A 23,616-nucleotide genomic window follows, 5' to 3' on the forward strand; every position below is an offset into this window, starting at 1 on the left:
TTTTACCTCAGGATTTCATTGAGGAAGTATGACTATGTGATAAATGACAGTATAGGTGGAAAAACTTAAAAGAACTTAAAAAACCTAATGTTCAGGCTCTCTATATCTCATTTTATCGGTCTTTTGTGTGAAGCTTTTATTAGGTTTCTAGGCTAAGAGCAGATCTGTAGAAATCTAACTCAGTATAATAGGTGCTCCCTCAGTACTTTTTATATAATGACTAGGAAGACTAGACATTGTGGTCATCTTTTAAATGCACTAATGAAGGGTATACAGCATAATCACCTGTGGGTCCTAAGAAAAAATATGTCCAGGGGATACATATGTCCAGGCTTAATCCCCAGAAACTAGTTGATTAGACCTGGGGTTGAGCTCCATGAAGGATTAGAATGAAAATTCCCCATTGACAACCCCTGCACAGAGAAATATTAGTTTTATTATGAGCCTCAACTAATACAGAAGAATTACTTTTTAGTTTTAACTTTGAAAAATTTCTGATTTCTGTATTTCATTTTAAGATTGTTTTGGGGTTTTAGTGATATAGGTTATTGATAAAGGCATTTACACATCTCTATTGTACATCTTTGAGGTAGAAGAATATTGCTTATTCATATGAGAAGCTTAAAGAGTTGTATCCTTGGTCCAAATAACACCATCCTGATTGGTCAGAATGGAGCCACTCTGATTAGTTGGTGAAGATGAAAATGAGAATATAGTTGCACAGCTCTGATGGGATGGAGAACGTTTTAATCCTATTGGTTGAAATAGGATTCCCAGAATTCCTTTATAAGGGCTGGCTCAGCCAGCATGCAGGCAAATCAGTGTAGGCTTCTTCGTGAAGTGCAGCTGTGCAAGAGGACCCTGTTTAGCAACTGCTGCTTGGCTCTGTTTTTAAATTTCAGCCCAATTAGCATCAGGATCCCTTCTTAAATATCTCTGTTCTCAGGCTCAACATATTAAATTTGACTGTAGCTGCCTGATTGATTGATCTTCAGGATTGCTGTAACCAGTCACATTACCTCAAGCATTGGATTATGTCCTTATATCAACACATTGCCTCCAACATATGGCATTATCTAGCTTTCTAACTCCACCAGTCTAATATGTATAAAGTGAGATCTCATTATTGCTTTAATTTATATTTTCTCCGATTATTAATGCTTTTAAACATCTCTTCAAAGTACTTGTTAGCTTAAGAGTTTTCTCATCTATAAGTTACTAGTCGTATCCTTCGACCATTTTGCACTGGGTTGACAGTTTCTCCTGGATAATGTGCAGAAATTCCTTATATATTCTAGAAAGGGTAATCCCTGGTTGTTTCAGATATTGCAAGTATCTTGTGTTCTATTTTTTTAGTGACTTTGTTCATGGTTCCTTTGAACAGAAATCTTTTATTTCAATATAATTAAATTAATATACTTTATTTCAATATAATTAAATAAATATACTTTTTGGTTGCCATAAAAAAAAAAAAGAGTTGTGTCCTACAAATAACAGGCAAATTCAACTCTTAGCACTTAGCAAATGAACTGAAGTACTTTCTCCTATTAATTGGGACCCAAGGAGAAGCCATTTATTTCACTTAGTGTGGTCTGAACTTATGGTTATCTGTTCCAAAGTTAGAAGAAAAACCATATTAAGAAATGTATAGTATACCCAAAGTTATGTACTCTAGAACTGAGACAATTTTAAGGCTAATATTGACTCTATACAATCTATATATATAAAAGCCTAAGCAACCGAATGACTGGTTGACTGGTTGGACGCTCAGTGCACAGGATTGGTCTCCCTCCTGTCTGGATGGGGCCTGATGGGATTGGGCTCCTCCTGTCTGGATTGGGCCACTGGGGATCAGGCTGAAACCGGCAGTCCGACATCCCCCGAGGGGTCCCGGATTGTGAGAGGGCCTAGGCCAGGCTGAGAATCCTTGCACGGGGTCCCTAGTGTAACATAATCTACCTAGTAAAATGTAGGTGCACCTTATTGTCAAAAGTAAAAGTTATCAAATGTAACCATTTATCATCTCCTGCCTTTTTTTTAAATCATGTTATTATTTTTTCTTTCTAGAGATTAAGAAGCCACCACTGGCCCCCAAACCAAAGTTTGTGGCAAATAATAAATCAGTACCACCTCCTATTGCACCCAAACCTGATATTGTGATTTCTAGTGTTCCACAGTCAACAAAGAAAACCAAACCAGCAATAGCCCCGAAACCAAAAGTTCTGAAAAGCTCACCTGTTTGTGACATCAGGCAGTCACCATCAAGGAAAACCATCGTGAATCTGGAAGAACATAAACAGGAATTACCTGAAAGTGCTGACAGCTCTTCTTGCAAAAAGGTAGGGCATCAGAGCTGTGGTTATATTTTACCAATGTGTTCCTGCAGTTAGTGTATCCATAAGCTTGGGAATAGAGAGAATTTGTGTGTAAAGCAATTTGTCTTAGAGTCACTAGAAATGCCTGAAAATTTAGAAAATAGTAAAATTGATGAGTTCTCTTCAGCTATAAAAACAATGAGTAGAAATGATTCTAATGGTGAAATGGTCAAGAGCCAGAGTACAGTTATTTTTTAAAGGTAAGCATCCTAGAAGAGAAGTTTAAAGATGTTTTAACGAACATCACCCTTTATTTCCCCACAGAAGCACACTTCCACAGACAACTCAGAAACGAATGAGGGCTGTAACTCCAACGGACAGTTCAGAATTGAATTTTCAGACTTGACACCTTCCCAGTCCAGCTTTGAAAAGCTTCCTGATCACTACTGCCTCCTACAACTTCCTATCGACGAACTTCAAAATATTGAAACTTGTCAGGATGACAGTGAAAAAAGCCATATTTGCTTTCATTCATCTGAACAAGAAGCTCTGGCACATGGTAAAAGGAGTACTTTTTTAACTTCAGATGGAGTTAGTAAGAACTCAGAAGTCAAAGACCTTGGTCCCTTAGAAGTTCACTTAGTATCATGTACTTCAAAATTTCCAACTCCCAAGCCCAGAAAGACACGTGCCGCACGGCTGTTACGTCAAGAGCACATAGATACTCCTAGTGAAAGTACTGAAAAACCAGAGAATTTAGACAGTAACTCTTCTTGTCTTTTTGAAGATAGTTTGAAAAACAATGAAATCATTTATCAGAATGTTTTGTATAACCAGGAACAGGTGAACAAAGTGAAACCAGGAAAGAAAAGTGAATTGAATGTGGACTCCAACAGTGACAGACAAAACTTAGTCGATTCCCAGAAAGCCATGTGTCATGAAACATCTTCCTCTGAAGAAATGACACCTTCTTTGGATACAGATTCTAATTTGAGTTCCGACAGCAAGACAGTAGATGGTTCTAGTATGTCACCTGCTGTGGACAAACGGACCAGTTTTATAAGATGCAGTACTGTATCTATGAGCCTGCCTAAGCAGCTGAAATTAGCTTGCAACAAACGTTTACCTATGGCCTGTAACTTGGGAGGGGCTGTCCCTCAAATGCAAAAGGAATCTACAATGAAAGATGTAAGTTCCTCAAAAATTGTACCCAAAAAACCTCAAAGACACAGCTTGCCTGCTGCAGGAATGCTTAAAAAGGCTGCCTCAGAGGAGCTTATGGAGAAAAGTTCATATTCCTCAAATGAAGAAAAAAAGGACCCAGAAAGAAATCACCTTCAACAATTGTGTGCCCAAAACCATGGTACGTCGTCCTCCTTTGAGATGTCCAAAAGGACTTTAGAAAAGCCAGTGTGGAAATTACCTCATCCTATTTTACCCTTTAAAGGGAACCCAGAATCCTTAAAGTCTATCACCACATCCTCAAATAGTGAGCCTTCAAATGCCCTGACCAAGCCTAGAGCAAAATCACTGTCTGCTGTGGATATGGATAGGTGCACTAAGCCTTGCAAAGATTCTCAAAGGAAACACTCTTTAAAGAAGTTGCTCAACATGAAGCTGTCCATCTGTTTCATGAAGAGTGACTTCCAGAAATTTTGGTCCAAGAGTAGCCAACTTGAAGGCACAATCGCTGGCAGACTCTCAGGTGGGGAGGGAAAAGAGATTGAAAGTGATTGGCATGGCGTATTAGTAGAAGATAAGAGAAATAAACCCATCAAGTCATATTCTGCAGATAACTACAGTCTGGAATCTCAAAAGAAGAGGAAGAAGTCTCGGGGCCAGAGCAGTGCAACTAATGGACCAAGAGCTGAGTCTTTGGATGACCAAATGCTCTCTAGGGAGGCAACATCTCAGGCGCCTTGTAAATCTGTTACAAGTGACTATGCACCAGATTATGAAAATGTACGCCATTATGAGGAAATACCTGAGTATGAGAACTTTCCACTTGCTATGGCTGTCGGGAAAACTCTAGAGTTGGAAAGGCAGAATTCCAGCAGCATGGAGGACACTGATGCAAATGTGTATGAGATAGAAGACCTGTATGAAGCTTCAGATGGCCAGCTGCAACTTGGACCTACACAGCAGCATTCCAGGTAACACTTAGGTCCCAGACAGACACTGTACTTTTCTGTGCATCACTGAAATTAATTTTCAAAACCCTGTCAGGTAAAATCTCACACATGGGGGAAAAAAATCACTTGGTGATAAAGTGGGTTAGTTAAGTGTATATTAAATTATTTCAAAGAGCAGTCTCCTTTTATCATACAGTCAGATTGGGTATTTGCAATGCAAGTGTGAAGTAGTTACCCTATCTCAGTTGCTTATTCAAAGAATTTGAACCAGTAATAGTATAGGTATGAAAGACCTGGACCAGAGAGGTCCCAGGGCCTCAAAAGCATCAACTTGGAAGTTATAGCTGGAACTTAGGGGAGGAAATTGGCCAATTTAGTGAGCTTTATTTGCTAGGTGTAGGAAATCTGAAGTTATTAAAATTCATGCATTTACCTATGGTGCCCTTGTCAGGTGAAACTTCTACATTTGCAAAAATTACTACTCTTTGAGGATTATTTATTTTACTTGTTGAAGGCTAATTACTAACTTCAGATGGATATCGGAAAAATGCAGGAAACACTTTTGTATAAGCACATTCTACCCATGGTATACCCATTCCATTCGTCTTCTTGAAACCATGCCCATCTTTGATGGTCTAGCTCAGCAATGATTGGCTTCAGGAAGCGTGTACAGTTACCTAGTGGGAAATGTTTACTTCCTATTCTGACCTCCCAGTTATGCTCTGCTATCCTTATGGCCTTTCTCTCAATCTGTCTTATGGTATGGTTATTTATTGGTATGTCTGATGTTCTGTATATTTGGTTTTAAGCACCATGAAGAGGTCTTTTTGTCCTGCATGAGGCCAAGAAAGGGGCTTAATAGAGGTCAGTAGATGTTAGTTAGGTACATGAGAGAACGAATGAAAAAGAGGTAAAGGAAGCAACCATTGCAGCTGCTTCCTTTCTCCACTGTCTCAAAGGGAGACTCTGCCTTGTATTTAAAGTGTTGGTTTTGTATCTAACCTTTTAGAAGTCTTCATGTTTTTCTTTGGTCACTAACTTCAAGCCTCTGAATACTCAGGTCTTAAAATGGGACTTTTGTAGAAATATTAACATATGGCATATAGGGCTAAAAACATGATGATTGGATGGATTGAATAAATAAAATGATCTAATGAAATCTTAGTACACCAAGTAAAATAAATTGTTCTTTTAGATATTCTCCTAGCATTTTTCTTTACTCATAATCCTTTCTGCCCTTCCTCCTTTGATCCATAAAAGATAATTTACCTCCCTTGCCTAACTTTTCTCATAGCTGACTTGATTCTGAATATTAGTATCCAGGCAAAAGCCTCTTCCTTGGTGTAAATATTTCCATGGACAATTGTAGTTAAGTATCCAACTTAAAAAAAACCCCACCACATCTAACTTTTCATGCCTGCTCTTCAGGGAACAATTTTGTTGGTACTCTCTTCCTTTTAACATGCTATTGTGTAGTGTGTGTGTGTGTGTGTGTGTGTGTGTGTGTGTGTAAGTATGTGTGAGTGTCTGTGAGAAAGAGGAATGAATTTGGCTTCTTCATGATATACTACTATTCTTAGCTAAAATGAAGTTTTTTCTTGAAATTGGAGATTTGGCTCTTGGTGTAAGTTTCCTGTTGGCTCTCATGCTTAAATCCTGAGAGTTTGTCATTTTCTCTAACACAGGCTGTAAATTCTGAAACTTGTTCTTTTTATTTTAAAAAAATTGATTTATTGATTTGAGAGAGAGAGTGAACCATCGATTTGTTGTTCCACTTATTCATGCATTCATTGTTTGATACTTGTTATGTGCCCTGACCGGAGATTAAACCCGCAACCTTGGCGTATAGGGATAACACTGTAACTAACTGAGCTACCCAGCCAGGGCCTGGAACTTGTTCTTTGTCTGATATGCTTCTTATCAGGGGCACTGCTGCTTGGCTGGAGGGAACCAGGTTGGAAGGGGTAAATAAATATACACAGCCAGCCAGTTCAGCTGGGTGGCATTCATAAGGAGGGTTCTTTTTGGAAGCCAGGACACCAAGGGTGGCTGTGAACAAATTGCAGGCCAGTAAGTAGGGCAGTCTGGTGAAGAGTGGGTGAGCTTTGCTTTTGAATTTAGTTTTCCAGATATTCTTCTTTAGTCCTAAAGCAAGGACCCATAAACGGGCTTGAGGCCCCTAAAATGTACCAGCTGAATCAAAAGCCTGCAGTCATAGGATCAGATGAACAGCTGGGAAGTTGCACCTTCTAATAGTAACATTGAATAGATGCAAAAGCAAAATCCAAGGCTTCATGAGGAGGACTCCTGGACACCCTAAAATAAGGTAAATGAGAAGTGAGCTGAGAGGGTCCAAGTTGAAATCTTTTTGGTTGTTTGGTTGTTGAAACTGTAGATCTGTTCCTTAGAGTACTTCTAAATCCAACACCCTAGGGTTCTAAAACGATAAGAAAAAAATGCAAATGAACCCTGTTTAAGATTTTTGTGGAGTGAATCAGAAGAGTGTCTAACAGTTTCTCAACCCTCAGGGAAGAGTCTGGATTTCACCTACGAGACTAGTTTATAGAACTCACCGAGTCTACAATATATAACTGGATTCTGGATCAAACAGATATTTGGCAAGCTTGGGAGTAGCTCATATGGTCACCTTCTTTAGAATGTAGATTTCATGAATCCATTTCAAATTTATAACAACATGTTTATAATTTATCAGGAAATAATTATAGGTGGTCCCCAATTCCAAAAGGGTTCTGTTATTTTAAAAGTTCATGATAATTTGAAACTCGAAGTATATTCCCTAAAGAAATAGTTTTGGGAATGGTGGTAAAGTTTAGCCCCCAAATTATATTAACCACTAGTGTTCTGGCCTCCTCTTCTCCCTTCCCAGGTGAGTATTTCCTCTCCGCACTTCTTTGGGCTGAGGCAGGAGAGTTGGCCAGGGTGAGGTTGAGCACCAGGATATCAAGATATCAAGATGAGCAAATCCACTGGGTCTGAGGCAGCAGAGTTTGTGGAAAGGGTGAGGTGACTAAAGAAGAATGAGGAAATTGGGGGCTGGGCTTGCTGTGAGAAAGACTAAAGCATTGGGAGTGATAAGGAGAAAGGAAGGGCTGGATCATTGCCATTTAGTAAGCAATGGATTTTCCTTCCCTTCTTTTCTTATTATTCTTGTCCCTTCCCCTTTCCCCTCCCCATTCTCCTATGCTAACTGCATGATACTGCTAATTGAGTTTCTGACCCCTAGTCATCAGTGAGTAAAAGAAACTGGGAAGGGCTGGATGAGTGAGGAGTGGCATTGGGAAACCCCTTAGTGGGGAAAGAAGACCAGCCAAATCTGAAGGTGAGGGAGGATGAAAGGGAGTTCCTATGGCTGTAGAAACAGTAGCTTTTACATGTTCCCAATTAGACCATCATTGGGTCACTGCTCTGGAAGCCACAGGGTTCTCAAATCGGGTGTGTTTTGGGTACAGTTATGAGCTCTCTTTCCCAGAAGGTTTCAAGCATTATAAATCCAAAGCAACTAGCCAGCAACAGTCCTTTTTTTCTTACTGTATGCAGGTGATGAGTGCTCATTTACTCCTTAAGTAATCAAACTATTACTTTTAAGAGGTTTGATTTTCATAAGGAAGTTCCAAAAATCTGAGCCTTTATTAAAGAGTTACAGACAAATCAACAAAATAATAGTGTCCAAATGTTGGAATTTTCCTCTTGAAATTATAGCAGATTTCTTAATTCTATAACCAATAAAAATTTTCCCTGGAAACATCTCAGGTTTTTCCTCTGTGATTTTAGTTTGTTCTTACTGTAAGCACTTCAGAGAAAATGTATGGGAATTGGGTTTTCCTAGGTAACCTAGTAAGCCCTCAATTTATTTATTCCAAAATACTGACCATACGTCAAGCAGTGTGCATTGAAAGGTGAAAGGGGTGCCTATTCTGGTCAGTGAGGTGGCAGACAATTATAGATAACATGGTTTTATTAATCCAAGCTTTGCCTGAGTTGTACCCCAAGTAGGATAATAAAGATGACTTTACAGAAGTACCCAAGCTTGTAAAATGGACAACACCTGATTTGGCATTTCCAGGTCATTTTGTAACCTTGATAAGAGCAATTTTGTTGGTGCTCTGAGCAAAGAAACGAGATTGCAGACTGAGGAGGACTGAGAAGAGGGGAAGTAGAATCAGAAAATGTGAATTGCTGTCCCTTGAAACTTTGCCCAGAAGTTTCCATCACTCAAAGGTTTGAATTTATCTTTTGGTTTTCCTCAAGCACCAGAAGTCAAAATAAAACAAACATCAGAATCATTTGTTTTTAATTAATCAGTAGCCCTCTTCTCTGATGAAGGACAAGTACTAAATTTTTTATTTGTTTGTTTGTTTGTTTTTTCACCATTTTAAACACAAAACTGTGCTTAAAGAGCTGCCAAAAGGCATTACAAGTTGCCTCAAATCCCATTATAGGATTTATGTTATAAATTATTAGACCTGGTCTAGAAGATATCTCTCTTGGGTTGCATTTACCATCTGGTGGTATTGTTGAATTTTAATAATGATTAAAGTATAAATTAATAGCCCTAATGAGCCTTTCCATGTTGTTATAACACCAATAAGATTATGCATAGAGGGTGGGGTTGGGATTCGTATATCTTAACAGTAGCCCTTTCCTGTGAGCTATTTTCGGCATCAGCTCAGGAAATATCAAAAATTTGTATGACTCTTTAATTCTATGTTTCTTGTGTTGGAATCATAGCCACACAGTTTTGGCAAATGTGTTTATGTACTTACCCTACATTTTAAACTGCAACTAGGAGCGTTTGATTTTATTTCTTGGCAATAAAGCTTTTCTTTTTTCCTTGTAAATAAGTATTGGTAAGTAGTTGAATTGCAGTATTTTGTCCAGCTCTATTCCTTTGGTCTAATTTCCTGTCAAAACATGTAAGTGATATTGTATCGGATAGATATGCTTTAATGTGACAGAATGTCACTATTTTTAAAGGTGTATTTTCAGTTAGTAATGAAAGAACAAATATCCAACATTGCGATTGTGTGTACACACACACACAGACATCCTGTCTTGCTTGATAAAATTGTACTGTTTTGAGATAGCTGATATTTATTTGCACATTTTCAGGGAAAAGGATGGCATCTTTAGAGGTAATTGATTTTTTTTTTTTTATTGCTGGGCTTTTATTAAATTTTTGAATATTAAAAAGTCTATAAACATTTTATAGTTTAGCCAAGTTTTCATAAAATTTCAACTGTTTACATCAGTGAGACATAAATTGCTTTGCAAAATGAGCTTCTAACCTATTTATTAGAGAAATATTCCCAGTAGGATCTCTTTGGGGAAAAGCAGATATGGGGAGACCTCATGCATTTTTAATTCCTGTAAGAACCTGATAGATAATGATAATCAGAAATCCATCAATCTGTGAGTGTTTTAAACCTATAAGTAGGTTGTTTGGAACTCAGAATGCATTTTTGCAGTAGAAATAACTATGAGTAGGAGTTAGGTTCCTAGCCAGCCCACAAGAACATATTTTGCTTCTAATATATGAAAAATACAATGGAAAGTAATGAAAAATGAGACTGTGGCAAGACTGAAACAGAACAATAGAACGAAATAGTTTTTATAAGTCTTAAATGCTGGTGTATTTATAGAGGAAACATTTAGTGTGTTGAGGAAAATATTAAGGGGGAAGGGAGCAGGATGAAGAAGTATAGAAGATGAACCTTGACTCACCAGTCCTCTAGGTAGTTCCATGGAATTCCAGATGCAGACTTAAGTTCATGCATAAGAGGGTGAGTATGTTCTTGTTTCAGATATCCGAAGTAATGCCTGTACTTGTATATTAGTTTTGTAAGCTCTCTGTGTTCTTGCAGACATTTCCTTTATTTTTTTATTTTTTGACAGAGATTTCTTTTACATATATCATCTTTTCCTGGCATTGCATAGACTAATTTGGTATTTAAGGAAAGCCCTTTATTTAAAACAGTAGACATGTTTATATGAGCATATTTATTATGATATTTTCTTATAACTATATTAGGAATAAAGAGCAGTTTGACTTGTAGCGCTATGGGTGTGGGAAGCTACAAAAAAGTGCTGACCTTTTTATTAAATACTGAGATTAAAAGTTAAGTTCAAGAATGGAATTGCCTAGTATTCTTCTGGGTGGTATGGAAAATCTACTTTGGTGGTTTAGTCTGGGTCTGATAATTATTTGTGTTCATGGATTTCTGGGAGAGCAAAAATAAAAAGTTTTTGCAAGTAGTTTTGACATCAGACAGAGATAATCTATCATTGGAGCTATAAAAATTGGGTCGGCCAAATAGACTATCAGTGGAATAAAGTATTATGATAGTATTTCCAGGACAAACAGCTGTCTTCTGCAATTGTCTTTCAGATTTTTCAGTCCTTCTTGTTTGCATGTATTATAAGTTCATTTGAGTTACATATAAATTGAATTGGAGTAAGGTTGTATTTGGTGTTATACCCTTCTATAATAAAGAAATTGAATCGCAATGGTAGTGACTTTAGGAAAAATGGATAAAGATGGAAATGCAACTGGATTAGTTTTTCTGGTCCCTAATGTTCAAGGGTCTGTTTACCAGCCTCGCCCATTTATCAAAGTATTTTGGTTTCTGATTCAGGAAAGGTGAAATAATAAACACTGAACAAAGAAAGTCAGTTTTTCCTGAATGTTTGGATAAAAATAAAAAGGAAAACAAACATATTTAGCCGTTTTATGTTTGAAATGGTGTAGCTACTTGTTCTTTTAGCTCCTGTGGATTCTGTTGAAATCTTTGTTTTAGTTAGATCATATATTTTTTTGAAGTCAGTTTCTTGGTAACAGTTTATATACTTTGGCATATGTTAGTATCATTTGAAACATTAGGAATTAAAGAATAAATGTGGTTTTTAATAAATTTAGAATAGCTTTCTTTTTCTTTCTCAGTATGAAAAGCAGTTCTGATTTGAATTATTTGACAACTAATTTTAAGTCCAGGAAGGTAGATAAAATGTATAAAGAAGGAATAATTGGTAACTGTTTTTTGTGTGTGTGTGTGTGTGTTTATTCCTACCTTTTAGTTGGTCTTTAGCTGTATGGGCAGTCACATGTAAACAGAGATTTCCATTTAAATGAGTAGCTTTTTCACTATTTAATTTTTCTTTCCAGAACTTCACTGTTAGAAATGTGAGACTACAGCTCTCTACCACCCAGTTTGGTTGTGGTACTTAGGAGTGAACAGGGAGGGATAAATAATGAGATCATTCACGAGTCTAGGTCTGATTTACTAGTATTTGGTAGCAAAAGTTAGGGAACCTTTTGGGTAGTTTGAAATCTTTTGAAATTCAAGTATGTCTTTGAATGGTTTTAGGTTAAATGTAGTCATAGAATCATTAAATTTTAGAACTGAAATTCATTTATTATAAATTTATCCAATCAATCCAGCCTCCTCATTCACTGATGAAACCAAGCCCAGCAGTCCTTGACTTTCCTCACACCACAGTGATGGGAAATTGCAAAGCCAAGGCTTCAACCTGGTGCTTCAAAATACCACATTGCCTCTTCTAAGGCTGCTGTGGAAGCATTACAGAGAATGCCAGCAAGATTTAGAAAACTCAAGTGATCTTGAGTTGTCCCAAAAAGGTTTGGTTTGCTGGTACTACTGCCTTTTTTCTTGTTGTAGCAGGTATTGTTATCCCTGTCTGCTGTATATGAACATAGGATTATGTGGCTCAATTTGTTAAATGGTGATTTGAGGCAGGTGAGTATTCAAACTAAGAAACTTTTCAGCCAAAAAAATGTCTGATCCCACTAATATATGGGGTAGGCAAAAGTAGGTTTACAGTTGTAATACAAGTAAATTATGCTATAATTAATAAATAATAATACAAGAATAAACTGTGTTTTGCATACTCACAACTGTAAACCTACTTTTGCCCAACCCTGTATGTTAACATAACTTGCTTCCCTCCAACTATCTGACTCCCCATCAATCTGTTGTTCCCCCATTTCATCAAAAGTTTATCAGACAATATCAAGGATAAGAAATGCTGTTACACCCTGACCAGTTTGGCTCAGTGGCTAGAGCGTCGGCCTGTGGACTGAAGAGTCCCAGGTTCGATTCCGGTCAAGGGCATGTACCTTGGTTGCGGGCACATCCCCAGTAGGGGGTGTGCAGGAGGCAGCTGATGGATGTTTCTCTCTCATGGATGTTTCTAACTCTCTATCCCTCTCCCTTCCTCTCTGTAAAAAATCAATAAAATATATGGAAAAAAAAGAAAAGAAATGCTGTTACCGTCAAATAGCATGTATCCTATACTTAATGGTACTGGGTACTATTTACTCAACATTTCTGACATGCCAAGCATTAAGCTAGGATCTCGCTTGTGTTATTTTGTCCCTACTATTCTATGAGATGGATATTATCTTCTTTTACAGATAAGGAAACTATGACTTAATGAAGTTAACTAAGTTGTCCACAGCTAATATGTAGATAAACTGAGTGTGGAACCACGTTTTCTGATCCTGAGACATTGATTTTAAATCAGAACATGTTCATATTGTCCTGGCCTGTAGGGCATTTGTTTTGCCATTATTTTATTTTTTTATGTTTAATATTGGTAGAGGCCTGTGAATCTTCTACCCAAGAGACAAACTATTACTGACACTAATTTGTTCAAGATCTAGAAGGCAAATACAGGAGCACCTGCAGCGATATGTATAGACATTATTGAGCATTTGAGAGGCCCCAGATCTTCCATGCAAGAAGAGCTCATTGATTGGAAAACTTTTATGGTTAGGAAATAGACGTTTCAGTGGTTGGAAACTGAACTAATCTGCCATATTTACATTTGGTCAGGTTAGTGGTGGCCACTATTCAAAGCAAGTTAAAATGATCCTTTTTGTTTACCAGTTACTTTGGGTGTTAATGACACAGAAAGGATTATGCATGTCTCATATTTCCCCCCTGATTTACATGAGAGTTGCTTTTTTAATCTCATTTATCCTTGTTCCTCATTTCATTGTCAAATACTTTCTGACCTCTAAAGCACTGTGGTTTAATAGTTAATTATTGTTATTTATGGATCCCCAAAGTAAAAATGTTTGTAAGGCTGAAATATATCTTTTATATCTTAATGAAAATATAGATTTAAATGTATTCTCTGTGGCTGAAAATTAGAAGAGGTAGTATTTCTGAAGCCTTTTTTAAAAATGGATTTTTAAATTGAATTTATCGGGGTAACATTGGTTAATAAAATTATGTTTCAGGTATACAGCTCTACAATACATCATCTGTTTATTGTGTGTTTATCAACACAAGTCAAGTTTCCTTCATCACCATTTATTCCTCCCCCCATCTCCTTCTCTCTGGCAATCACTATGCTGTTGTCTGGAGCCTTTTCAATTATGAAATGACAAGACCTGGAAACTGGGCAAGAGGGCACATTCAGTTGAGAGAAATTCTTAGATAAAGCATCATTGCTGGTGCCGCTGACATTGGTCACAATCTCTGACCCTGTCCACCAGGGGCTTGCTGAATCTACCTCCAAGGTGAAACGGATTGAAATGTCTTTTTGTGACTTTTTAATTTTGCATCTGTATTCATCCTGCCTAGGCTCAACTGGACTTGGCTAGTCTCATTTTAAGCAAATAAATGCTGTAAATTATATTATAGAAAACATATTTAAATTCTGTGCACACCCTGCTGGGCATTTTAACAATGTGTTTGCGTAAAATAATTATGTGTTAATTATAACAGGCTGCTCTAAAGCAAGCCTGGTAAGACCAAATTTCTACTTGGCTGTTAATGGTAGATACATATACATGAAAGGACTCAAACTGTATTTCATTTAAAATATCCTATACTTTAGATTATAATGAACTAGTAGTTTTTTCTCGCAACTTAATTCAGATTAAAATCAACCCAGAAAGAGCTACACAATTAGCTTCATTTTCAGGATATTTCATTATCAAGGAGCATAGCATGTAAGTATATGCTTACAGTTTTTAGTGTCCAGATACATAGAAGTTTCACTGCCCTACCTCTCTAGTTTCCTGCCTCTTCTCTTCCCATGTTTTATGCTAAAATCTAATGGAAAAGGACAGTGGGGTGATACTGCTCTGAAGGCTTTTATAGAAGCCAGCTGAAATACCATGGCCTCAATCTGCCAGTTTTCCATGACTCTGTCCTACCTAATGACAGTTGATTTCAAAGGTGTCTGGTTCTAATGTAAGCAGAGTGGCATTTAACTGCTAGAGGGGGTATTTTCCAGTGACTTTATTCCCTAGTAGCTAATCAGCTACTTCAGAGAGAGTTGGTCAGACTAGAAGTCACAAGAAATTTACAGTCTGTTTTTTATTTTTTAATTGAAATTGTTATTGGTATAACTGTATGTTCACATGCAGTTGTAAGAAATAGTACAGAGAAAAATTCAGTATACTTTAATGGTAACATTTTTTTAAACTGTAGTAAAATAATACAACCAGGATATTAACATTGATATAATCTGCTGATCTTATTTAGATTCCCCCTGTTTTACTTGTACTCAGTGTGGATATGTATTTAGTTCTATATAATTTTATCACATTTATAGGTTTGCATATCACCAGCAGGCATGACGGTGAATAATTCCATCACTACCAAAGATCCCTTTTGTTGCCATTTATAACCATACCCACTTCCTACACACTTCACTCCCCAATCCTTGGCAACTAATAATCCATTTCAAATTTTTTTCATTTCAAAAATATTATATATAATGGAATCTTAACAATATATAACCCTTTGGGATTGGCTTTTTTTTCAGTTAGCATAATTTCCTGGAGATATATCCAAGTTGTTACATGCATGGATAGTTCTTTACTTTATATTGCAGTATTATTCCAGTTAAAGGATACCAGTTAAAGGGTCAGTCCCACTATTTGACTCTTAGAAATAAAACTATAATAAACATTCATGTACAGGTTTTGTGTGGACATTTATTTTCATTTTTCTGGGATAAATACCCAAACATGCAACTGTGGCTCACGTGGTAATTGCATGTTTAGTTTTATAAAAAGCTGCCAAACTGTTTTTCAGAGTAGCTGAACCATTTTACTTTCCCACAGCAATGTATGAGTGACCCAGTGTCTCCACATTCTTGTCAGCACTTGGTGTTTGTCACTTTTTTATTTTCGCCATTCTGATAGGTGTGTAGTGACATCCCATTGTGGTGTAATTTGCATTTCCTTGATGGCTGGTGATGTTAAATATGTATTCTTGTGCATAATTGCCATCTGTATATCCTCTAACATGAAATCTGGGTTTTTTGTCCATTTTCTAACCGGGAATTCTTGTTATTTTAAAAAGGTTTTGTATCGATTATTATTATTTCTTTTAGAGAGAGAGAGAGAAAGGAAGGGGAAGGGAGAGAGAGGGATGAAAAGAAGGAGGGGCAGAGAGAGATAGAGACAGGTAGATAGATGAGAGGGACAGAGAGAGAGAGAGAGAGAGAGAGAGACATCTAAGTGAGAAAGAAACATCTATTAGTTGCCTCCCTTTCACACCCCGACAGACTGAACCACAACCTGGGCATGTGCCCTGACCAGGAATCAAACGGGCGACATTTTAGTGCCTGAAATGATACTCAGCCAACTGAGCCACACTGGCTAGGGCATGTTTTTGTTGTTGTTGTTTTTAAAGAATTACATATTTTGTAATTAAGCATCATTTGGTGGCCAGTTCCCTAGAGAATAAAATTGAAATTCTGTAACTTAGTATATAAGACTTTTTGTTGTCTGGCCCAGTTGGCTTTTCTAATCTTATGAAATTACCCACCTATATAAGACTGACTGACATTCCTAAACACCCTATTCCCTCTCAAAGATTTGTTCCATTATCTGGCATACTTTTTCTCCGAGACAGATTATCTCTCATCCTTCTAGACCTAACTCAAATGTTATCTTCTGTGAAAATCTTTCCTTCCAGTGTAGAAAAGGTAACAAAATATCCCTACCTCTACCACCTATCTAATCACTTACACAGTTCTGTTTTTCTTTCTAATATGTCCTATTCTTATCAATATATTATCTGTTTATTTATTTGCTCATCTGTCTGCCTTACTAGAATACAACCTGTATGAATGAGAAATACTTACTTTGTTACATCATTTTATCCCCAGTGCCTACAACAGTGCCTGATATGTAGTAGGCACATAGTAAATATTTATTGAAAGACTGAATGAGGAAGTGAATTTGTGGATACTTGTGGTGCCACTCCCTTCCATAGTATATTGCCTGCCATATCCTGTTTATCTATAATAATTCTATAATAATAAAAGCATAATATGCTAATTAGACCGAACAGCCGAACGACCTTCTGGATGAAGCTGGGGCTGCGAGGGCTGAGCCCCTTGCACGAATTTCGTGCATCAGGCCTCTAGTAGTATAATAAAAGCAATAACTAACATTTACTATATACCAAGCAGCGTAAGACACCCCTTTCCTTGGTCTCCTATTGCACAGCACTAACTCACCATTTTATCATAGCACTTTGTTGACATCCCCCTACCACCCCCTCCAAAATAAAGAAACATAAGCTATATGAAAAATAAATATTGTAAGAAAATATAAGGCCTTTGTATCACTAGCCTCAGCAGATACCTGGCACAAAATAGGTGGTCACATCTGAGTAAATAGTTGTCAGGTTATATATTGCTTTTATTTGTGTGAGGTCAGAATCCAGCTGCATTTTGAATAAACCAGTATCCCACTGACCAGGCTTGCAGAATGCACAGGAAACATCTGTTAATTTTGGAAAGCAATTACACTGATTTGGAGAATTACTGCTATTTGCTAAAACAAAGCTCCCTTGGAGAGAGAAGTTGAGTTAAAAGGCCTTACATGCATCTGTCCGTACTGAGCTTTCCTTCCATGTTATGGACTAGTTAAGCAAGAAACATTCCATTCCTCTCATTCCACTAGTCCTCTTATCAAACCTGCAGAAAGAAGCCATGGGATCTAACTCCACGCCAATCAAAAGCTGTTTTTAACAGTTTCCTAAGTAGTATAGATCTTAACATATTTCATGTGCTATCCAGAAAACACAGACAATTGTATCACACAAAAAAAGTCAAAGTCTTAGAAAACTCTTCTTAAATGAAAGAACGTGTCTTATATGTAGTAAGATTAGAAGGAAAAAAATCTGGACGGTCCGTAGGAATCTTTGAAGTTAGCAAAAATTTACAAAGATGTCCCGAAGTCACAAGCCTGGTGAAGGGGCCTGGTGCAGTTTTTATATATGGGAAATGATCATAATGATTTAGCTACACGAAATGTGTTTTCCCATACAGGGTGAATTATCCATATAAATATTTGAAGATTTGAACATCCTATCAGTCTGCCAAACTATATTATTTTAGGCTCTTTGCTCTGTTGTCTCCAAGTAAAGTCTGTTATTTACCTCAAGAACATGGGTATCCAGATGGGAAAGATGTTAAGAGTGTTATCTAAGAAAGTTATGAAATCTTTTAGAAAGATGTAAACTTGAGAAAACTCTTTACCTTTATATTGTAGTATTCTGACTGTACAACTTAAAAAAATCCCATAACTTAGCTGTTCAGAAGCCAGGGAAAGTATGCTATGAAGTCGCACAGATAACCAGTGAAAACTCTTTAATAAATTACATCTTTCCTCTTAATATATTAAATACTATTTCTAGTTAGCAGGTACTTATTGCACATTGTGTGCTGAGCACTGTATTTGGGGAAGTATAAAAAGACTTTTAAAATGAAAATTGTCACTAAGGCTTTAGTGAAGAATATAACATAAAAGTCTGAAGGATGAAAGTTTTCTGTGACTAAAAGAAATGGGTTTTGGTCTCATTAAAATATATGAAATCATTTTGTAGGGCAAAGTTTAAATAAAGACTGTAAAAATAAGCAAATACATTAGCTCCAATAGGTTCAGGAGTTGTTTTTTTTAATGGCAAAATGAGCTTAGGCTTGTTTTTATACCCAGTAGTTATAATTTAAGTAACTGTTGATGCTTTTGTGCAGTAGGCTACAATGAGATCTTAGCCGTTTCCTTGATTAGATAGACTCTCGATGGTAGTAATTCTAAGTATCATTAATTCTTATTGAGCCTGCTTACTGTTAAGACGCAAAGTATTTTTGTATGCTCTTCTGTACTCTACAAATTAATGTCTTCTCTACCTGCTCATTGAAATATTTCTGCTAATGCTCCTCGGCAGATTCCATAAATGAAATCTGTGGCTCAGCAGAGGTATTGGAGTTTATAGAAACTTCTGTTTCACTATGCTTACCTGATTTTAGGGTGAAAATAGTCCTTCTTTCCTAGGTTTACCTTGGCTGATGGGAATAGAAACTCTAGAGTAGGGGTGGGGAAACTTTTTCTGCCAAAGGCCATTTTGGATATTTATAACATCATTTGCAAGCCATACAAAATTATCAACTTAAAAATTAGCCTGCTGTCCTAGCAGGTTTGGCTTAGTTGGTAGAGTGTTGGCCCCTGGGCTGAAGGGTCACAGGTTCAGTTCTGGTCAAAGGCACATACCTTGGTTGCAGGCTCCATCCCTGACTTCAAGCTCCATCCCTGATGCATGAGGGAGGAACCAATCTATGTATCTCTCACATTGCTGTTTCTCTCTCTCTGTCTCTCCCGCTCCCTTCTACTCTCTCTAAAAATCAATGGAAAAATATTCTTGGGTGAGGATTAACAACAACAACAACAAAAGACTTCACAAAAAACAACACTATTAAACATTATTAAATAAACAGAAAAAATAATATTTAAAAAACTAGCCTGCTATATTTGGTCAAACATTTAATTAACTCACCCCTAATGCCTTGGCAGGGCCAGACCAAATGATTTCACAGGCCTTATAAGACCCGCGGGCCGGACGTTCCCCACCCCTGCTCTAGAAGAGTGTTTATTTTTAGGCTGTCTACAGGAAGTATATTGAAAACCATTGCTATAATTCACATATCAACATGGTGTGATTTTTTATTTTATTGTTTGCCTTTGGGGGGAAGTCCAGATGGGGATGGCAGTGTCCAGCCCAGCCGTGGGCAAACTACGGCCCGCGGGCCGGATCCGGCCCGTTTGAAATGAATAAAACTAAAAAAAGAAAAGACCGTTCCCTGTTATGTAATGATGTTTACTTTGAATTTATATTAGTTCACACAAACACTCCATCCATGCTTTTGTTCCGGCCCTCCGGTCCAGTTTAAGAACCCATTGTGGCCCTCGAGTCAAAAAGTTTGCCCACCCCTGGTCCAGCCCCTTCTTTCCCTTGCCTTTGACCTTTTCTTTCTATATATTAAAAACCAACAACAACAATTTGTGAGGAATGCTTGAAATAATTGAGATTAGTAAACTTGAAGAAGGATGAATGGGGATTTTCAATTCTTTATGTATTAATTTTTTAATTATAAAAGTTATATAGAATTTTTTTTAAAGGTCAAATGTGCAGGAAGTAAAAAGAAAAATGCTGCCTCCTTTTCCTCATTAACCTCTTCTATTCCAGTTGAGAGGAAAGGTTTGGGGTTTTGTTTGTTTGCTTTGTGTTTTGGCATGGAAAGTTTTAGAATAAATGGAAAGTTTAGGGGTAGTTAATCTCTGTCCCTAGGCCATTATTATCTAGGAGACACTTGAGAAAGGCAGAGCTGTCAGCACCATTTCCCCCTGGGCAGGAACAGTCTTCCTTCTTGTGTGTCACCTCAGGGCCTAACACAAAGCCTAACCCCTCAGGAGCTCAGTAAAGGCTCTGGGAACACTTGCCCACATCACAGATGGAGGAACTGATGGCATTTTGCCTTTTTGTCTGCTCCTGTTTCTCTCCTCTTTTCGCTCTTCTTACTGCTTTCTGGTATCTTAATTTCTCCCTGCTTCCCTCCTCTCTGCTCCTCTTATTTGTGTGTGGGCCTTTAGTTAGTGGCAGAAGATCAGTGTTTTGAAATGCATCAACTAGACTCTTCGCACTTTAATCCAGTACAAAAACCTGTATTTAGAAAAGAAATACAGGTACTTTGCTTTACATTGCAAAATGAAGTTCATGTTACCAAAGGAATCAGCAACTTCATTGCATAAGTGACACGTGCCTCTTATGTCACTCGTAGGCCTTTTCAGCTTTGTTGCTCATTTAGGTTGTCATCATTATGATCATTATTTACCAAAGAGGGACAAAGCTAACTTTTAGAAAGTTGCTTAAAAAGCATCTTCAGATCTAGTGGGATACCTCTAAATTAGTCATTTATGTTGGTGACTGAAATTCTTTTTAAGTAGGAATCAGTATTGTGACATGTATGAAACTGTGATTATTCTGAGCTTTGGGATATTATTGTAAAAGTAGTAAGCTACCCAAAAGAAGCAGTGAAATTAAACATGGGAAACAAGCCCAGGAGTGACCTGCTGCAAAACCATGGCTCATATGAACTCACCGCAGGAGTTCTTTACTCAGCCGTGTACGCTGTGATGAGCTGTTTCACGTGACTGGTAATGCAGAAGTTTCTCTCTGAAGTCATTTTTGTATACAAGTCTAGACTCTTAATGCAAAAGCAGCCACAAACAGTACGAAATCAATGTGCATGTCTGTGTCCCAATAAAACTTTATTTGTGGACACTGAGATTTCAGTTTTATGTAATTTTCACATGCCACAAAATGCTCTTGATTTTTTTCACTATTTAAAAATGTAAAAACCATTCTTAGCTTACAGGCCTTACAAAAAGAAGCAGCGGGCTGGCTGGCTTTGCTCACTCATATGATACTATTTTTAAAAAATATATATTTCTTTATTGATTTCAGAGAGGAAGGGAGAAGGAGAGAGAGATAGAAACATCAATGATGAGAGAGAATCAGCGATCAGCTGCTTCCTGCACACCCCCCACTGGAGATCGAGCCCACAACCCAGGCATGTGCCCTTGGTCGGAATCGAACCTGGGACCCTTCAGTCCACAGGCTGACGCTCTATCCACTGAGCCAAGCCAGCTAGGTCACGATACTATTTTTTGTGAGGTATTAGGAGAAAGTCCATTTCATTAATTCATTCATATAAGAAGTAGAGAGCTCAGGCATCACATTAACTTCTGGCGTTACCAGGGGTGAGCAAGAACAAAGATTTCCAGTTCCTCTTGCTATTTTGTTCAGTGGACCATGATGTTTCCCCTCTTCACATGTCTGCTTTTAAAAAATGTGTTTGTTTCCTGTCTATTGTGTGTACCAGGCATGTTCACATTATCTCATTTAGCCTCATAGGCTGAGGTATTATCTCAATTGTATGATTTAGGGAAGTATAAAATTAAAGAGCCAGACAGTTACATACAACCTAGTGAGTGGTAGAGCCTAGATTTAAATGCAAGTTTGTCTTAGGCGGAAACCAGTGTTTTTTCTTCTCTCCTCTACTGCATTTTCTCTAGAAATGAATGAAACTTGATGAAATCTTTGTGACCCTGTTCAAAGTGAATCTGTTTGTCTCACTTCTTGAATGCATGTTTATTTTCACTTCCTTACATTTTCTCTGACTCTAGCTGTCGAAGATGTTACCCAAGTTTGATAGCAATGTTATGATTTTTCTTGGTTTCCCAATCAAGTAGACTAAAAATAATCACAGAGCTAGGTACTCAGCAGTGTAACTCGTGGAAAAAAACTCTGATGCGTGGGTTTAAGAGTGGGGAAAGAAACTCATGCCCTTTCCTGATGCCCTCTACAACCTCTCAGTCTTGGAAAAAATAGACCTTTACCCCCAGGGTGCTCTGAGAAAGAAATAGGTTCCATATGGATTTGGGGGATTATCGATGATCCATTCTTGGTCTAGAGTAGACCTTCAAGTCAGTTCTTTTGTGGATAGTACCCGAGAAAGAGACATGATAAATAATAATTCTTCATGTATAGTTCTAAATAAGGAAGTGGACTGATTCATTCATGAGTAACAACTTAACCTCCCCCCTCCCTGCCTCCGTAGGGGCTGCCGAGAAGCCTACTGTTCTTACTCCATAGCAGTGGGAAATCCCAATTACAGGATGTGGTTCCTGTTAGAAAATGGGAACACTCAAGTAGGCTGGGATAAAATAAGATCTGGGACTGAAAGCAAATGTCTAAAGGGTTTAACCACTGGTTCCCTTGTAATTCCCCACGATTGTATTATAGTGGGGTCTGTATTTAATGTAACTTGGAATATGTCATATTTCTGTAGCACGTAATATTAATAATACCTTTAACTTGAAAACTGCTTGAGTTTTTCATGGCAGCGTCTGTTGGGATATGTATGCAAAATGTAATTAGGGCCCTGGCTGGTATGGCTTAAGTGGTTGGAGCATCACTCTGTACACCAAAGGGTTACCAGTTTGATTCCCAGTCAGGGCACATGCCTGGGTTGTGGGTTCAATCCCTGGTCGGGGTGTATGTGGGGGATGCAGTTGATGATGTTTCTCTCATACATCGATGTTTCTCTCCCTTCTCTATCTAAAATCAGTAAAGCATATCCTCAGGTGAAGATTTAAAAAAAAAAAGTAGGTCTACAGTTGTGTGTATGAAAAATAATGCAGGGAGAAACCAAGATGGCGGCATAGGTAAACACCGGAAATTGCTGCCTCGCACAACCACTTCAAAAATACAACTAAAAAACAAAACGGACATCATCCAGAACCACAGGAAGGCTGGCTGAGTGGAAATTCTACAACTAGAAGGAAAGAGAAAAGCACACTGAGACTCAGAGGAGGTGCAGAAGTAAAGTGCAGAGGTACGGAGGCGCACGTGGAAAGGGCTGGCAACTGAGGACACGGTTGTCTTTTTCAATCAGAAGGGAATCTCAAGCTCCCGACTGCTCTGAACTCTAGTTCCAGGCGAGTCTCTGGGGACCCAGAATCATACAGGGAGAAACTGGACTGTCTGGCATCAGGCAGAACTCGGAACTTGAGGGCGGCTTTCCCTCAGAGGTGCTGGCAGCAATTACCGGGACACTGAGACACTCGGCCCCTTAGGGCAGGGCTGAGAATCAGCCATAGCTGCTTGCTCCGCCCTGTTGATTCCGAGACCCCGCCCCATCCAGGCTGCTGCAAAGCCTTTTGCATATGAATGCCCGGGTCCTTTACAATCTGACAACTACCTAACAAATTGCAGCTGGACCAGACAGACCCAGAACTTCAAGAGAAGGCCCAAGGC

General features: G+C 37.9%; 1 protein-coding gene across 2 annotated transcripts in view; it reads left to right on the top strand.

Annotated features, from left to right (window-relative positions):
- FGD6 (FYVE, RhoGEF and PH domain containing 6) overlaps positions 1-23,616 on the top strand; it is a 125,353-nt gene that overhangs the window by 4,900 nt on the left and 96,837 nt on the right. The window contains exons 2-3 of one of the 2 annotated variants that reach the window (XM_014530757.1): positions 2,068-2,339; positions 2,640-4,468. In XM_014530757.1, coding sequence (XP_014386243.1) covers positions 2,068-2,339; positions 2,640-4,468 — 2,101 coding nt within the window. Of the gene's footprint in view, positions 1-2,067; positions 4,469-23,616 lie in introns of both variants that reach the window. The other variant, XM_005883156.2, reaches the window with a different exon arrangement.

The sequence above is a fragment of the Myotis brandtii genome, unplaced genomic scaffold (assembly GCF_000412655.1).
Source record: "Myotis brandtii unplaced genomic scaffold, ASM41265v1 scaffold772, whole genome shotgun sequence".
Classification (NCBI taxonomy): Eukaryota; Metazoa; Chordata; class Mammalia; order Chiroptera; family Vespertilionidae; genus Myotis; species Myotis brandtii.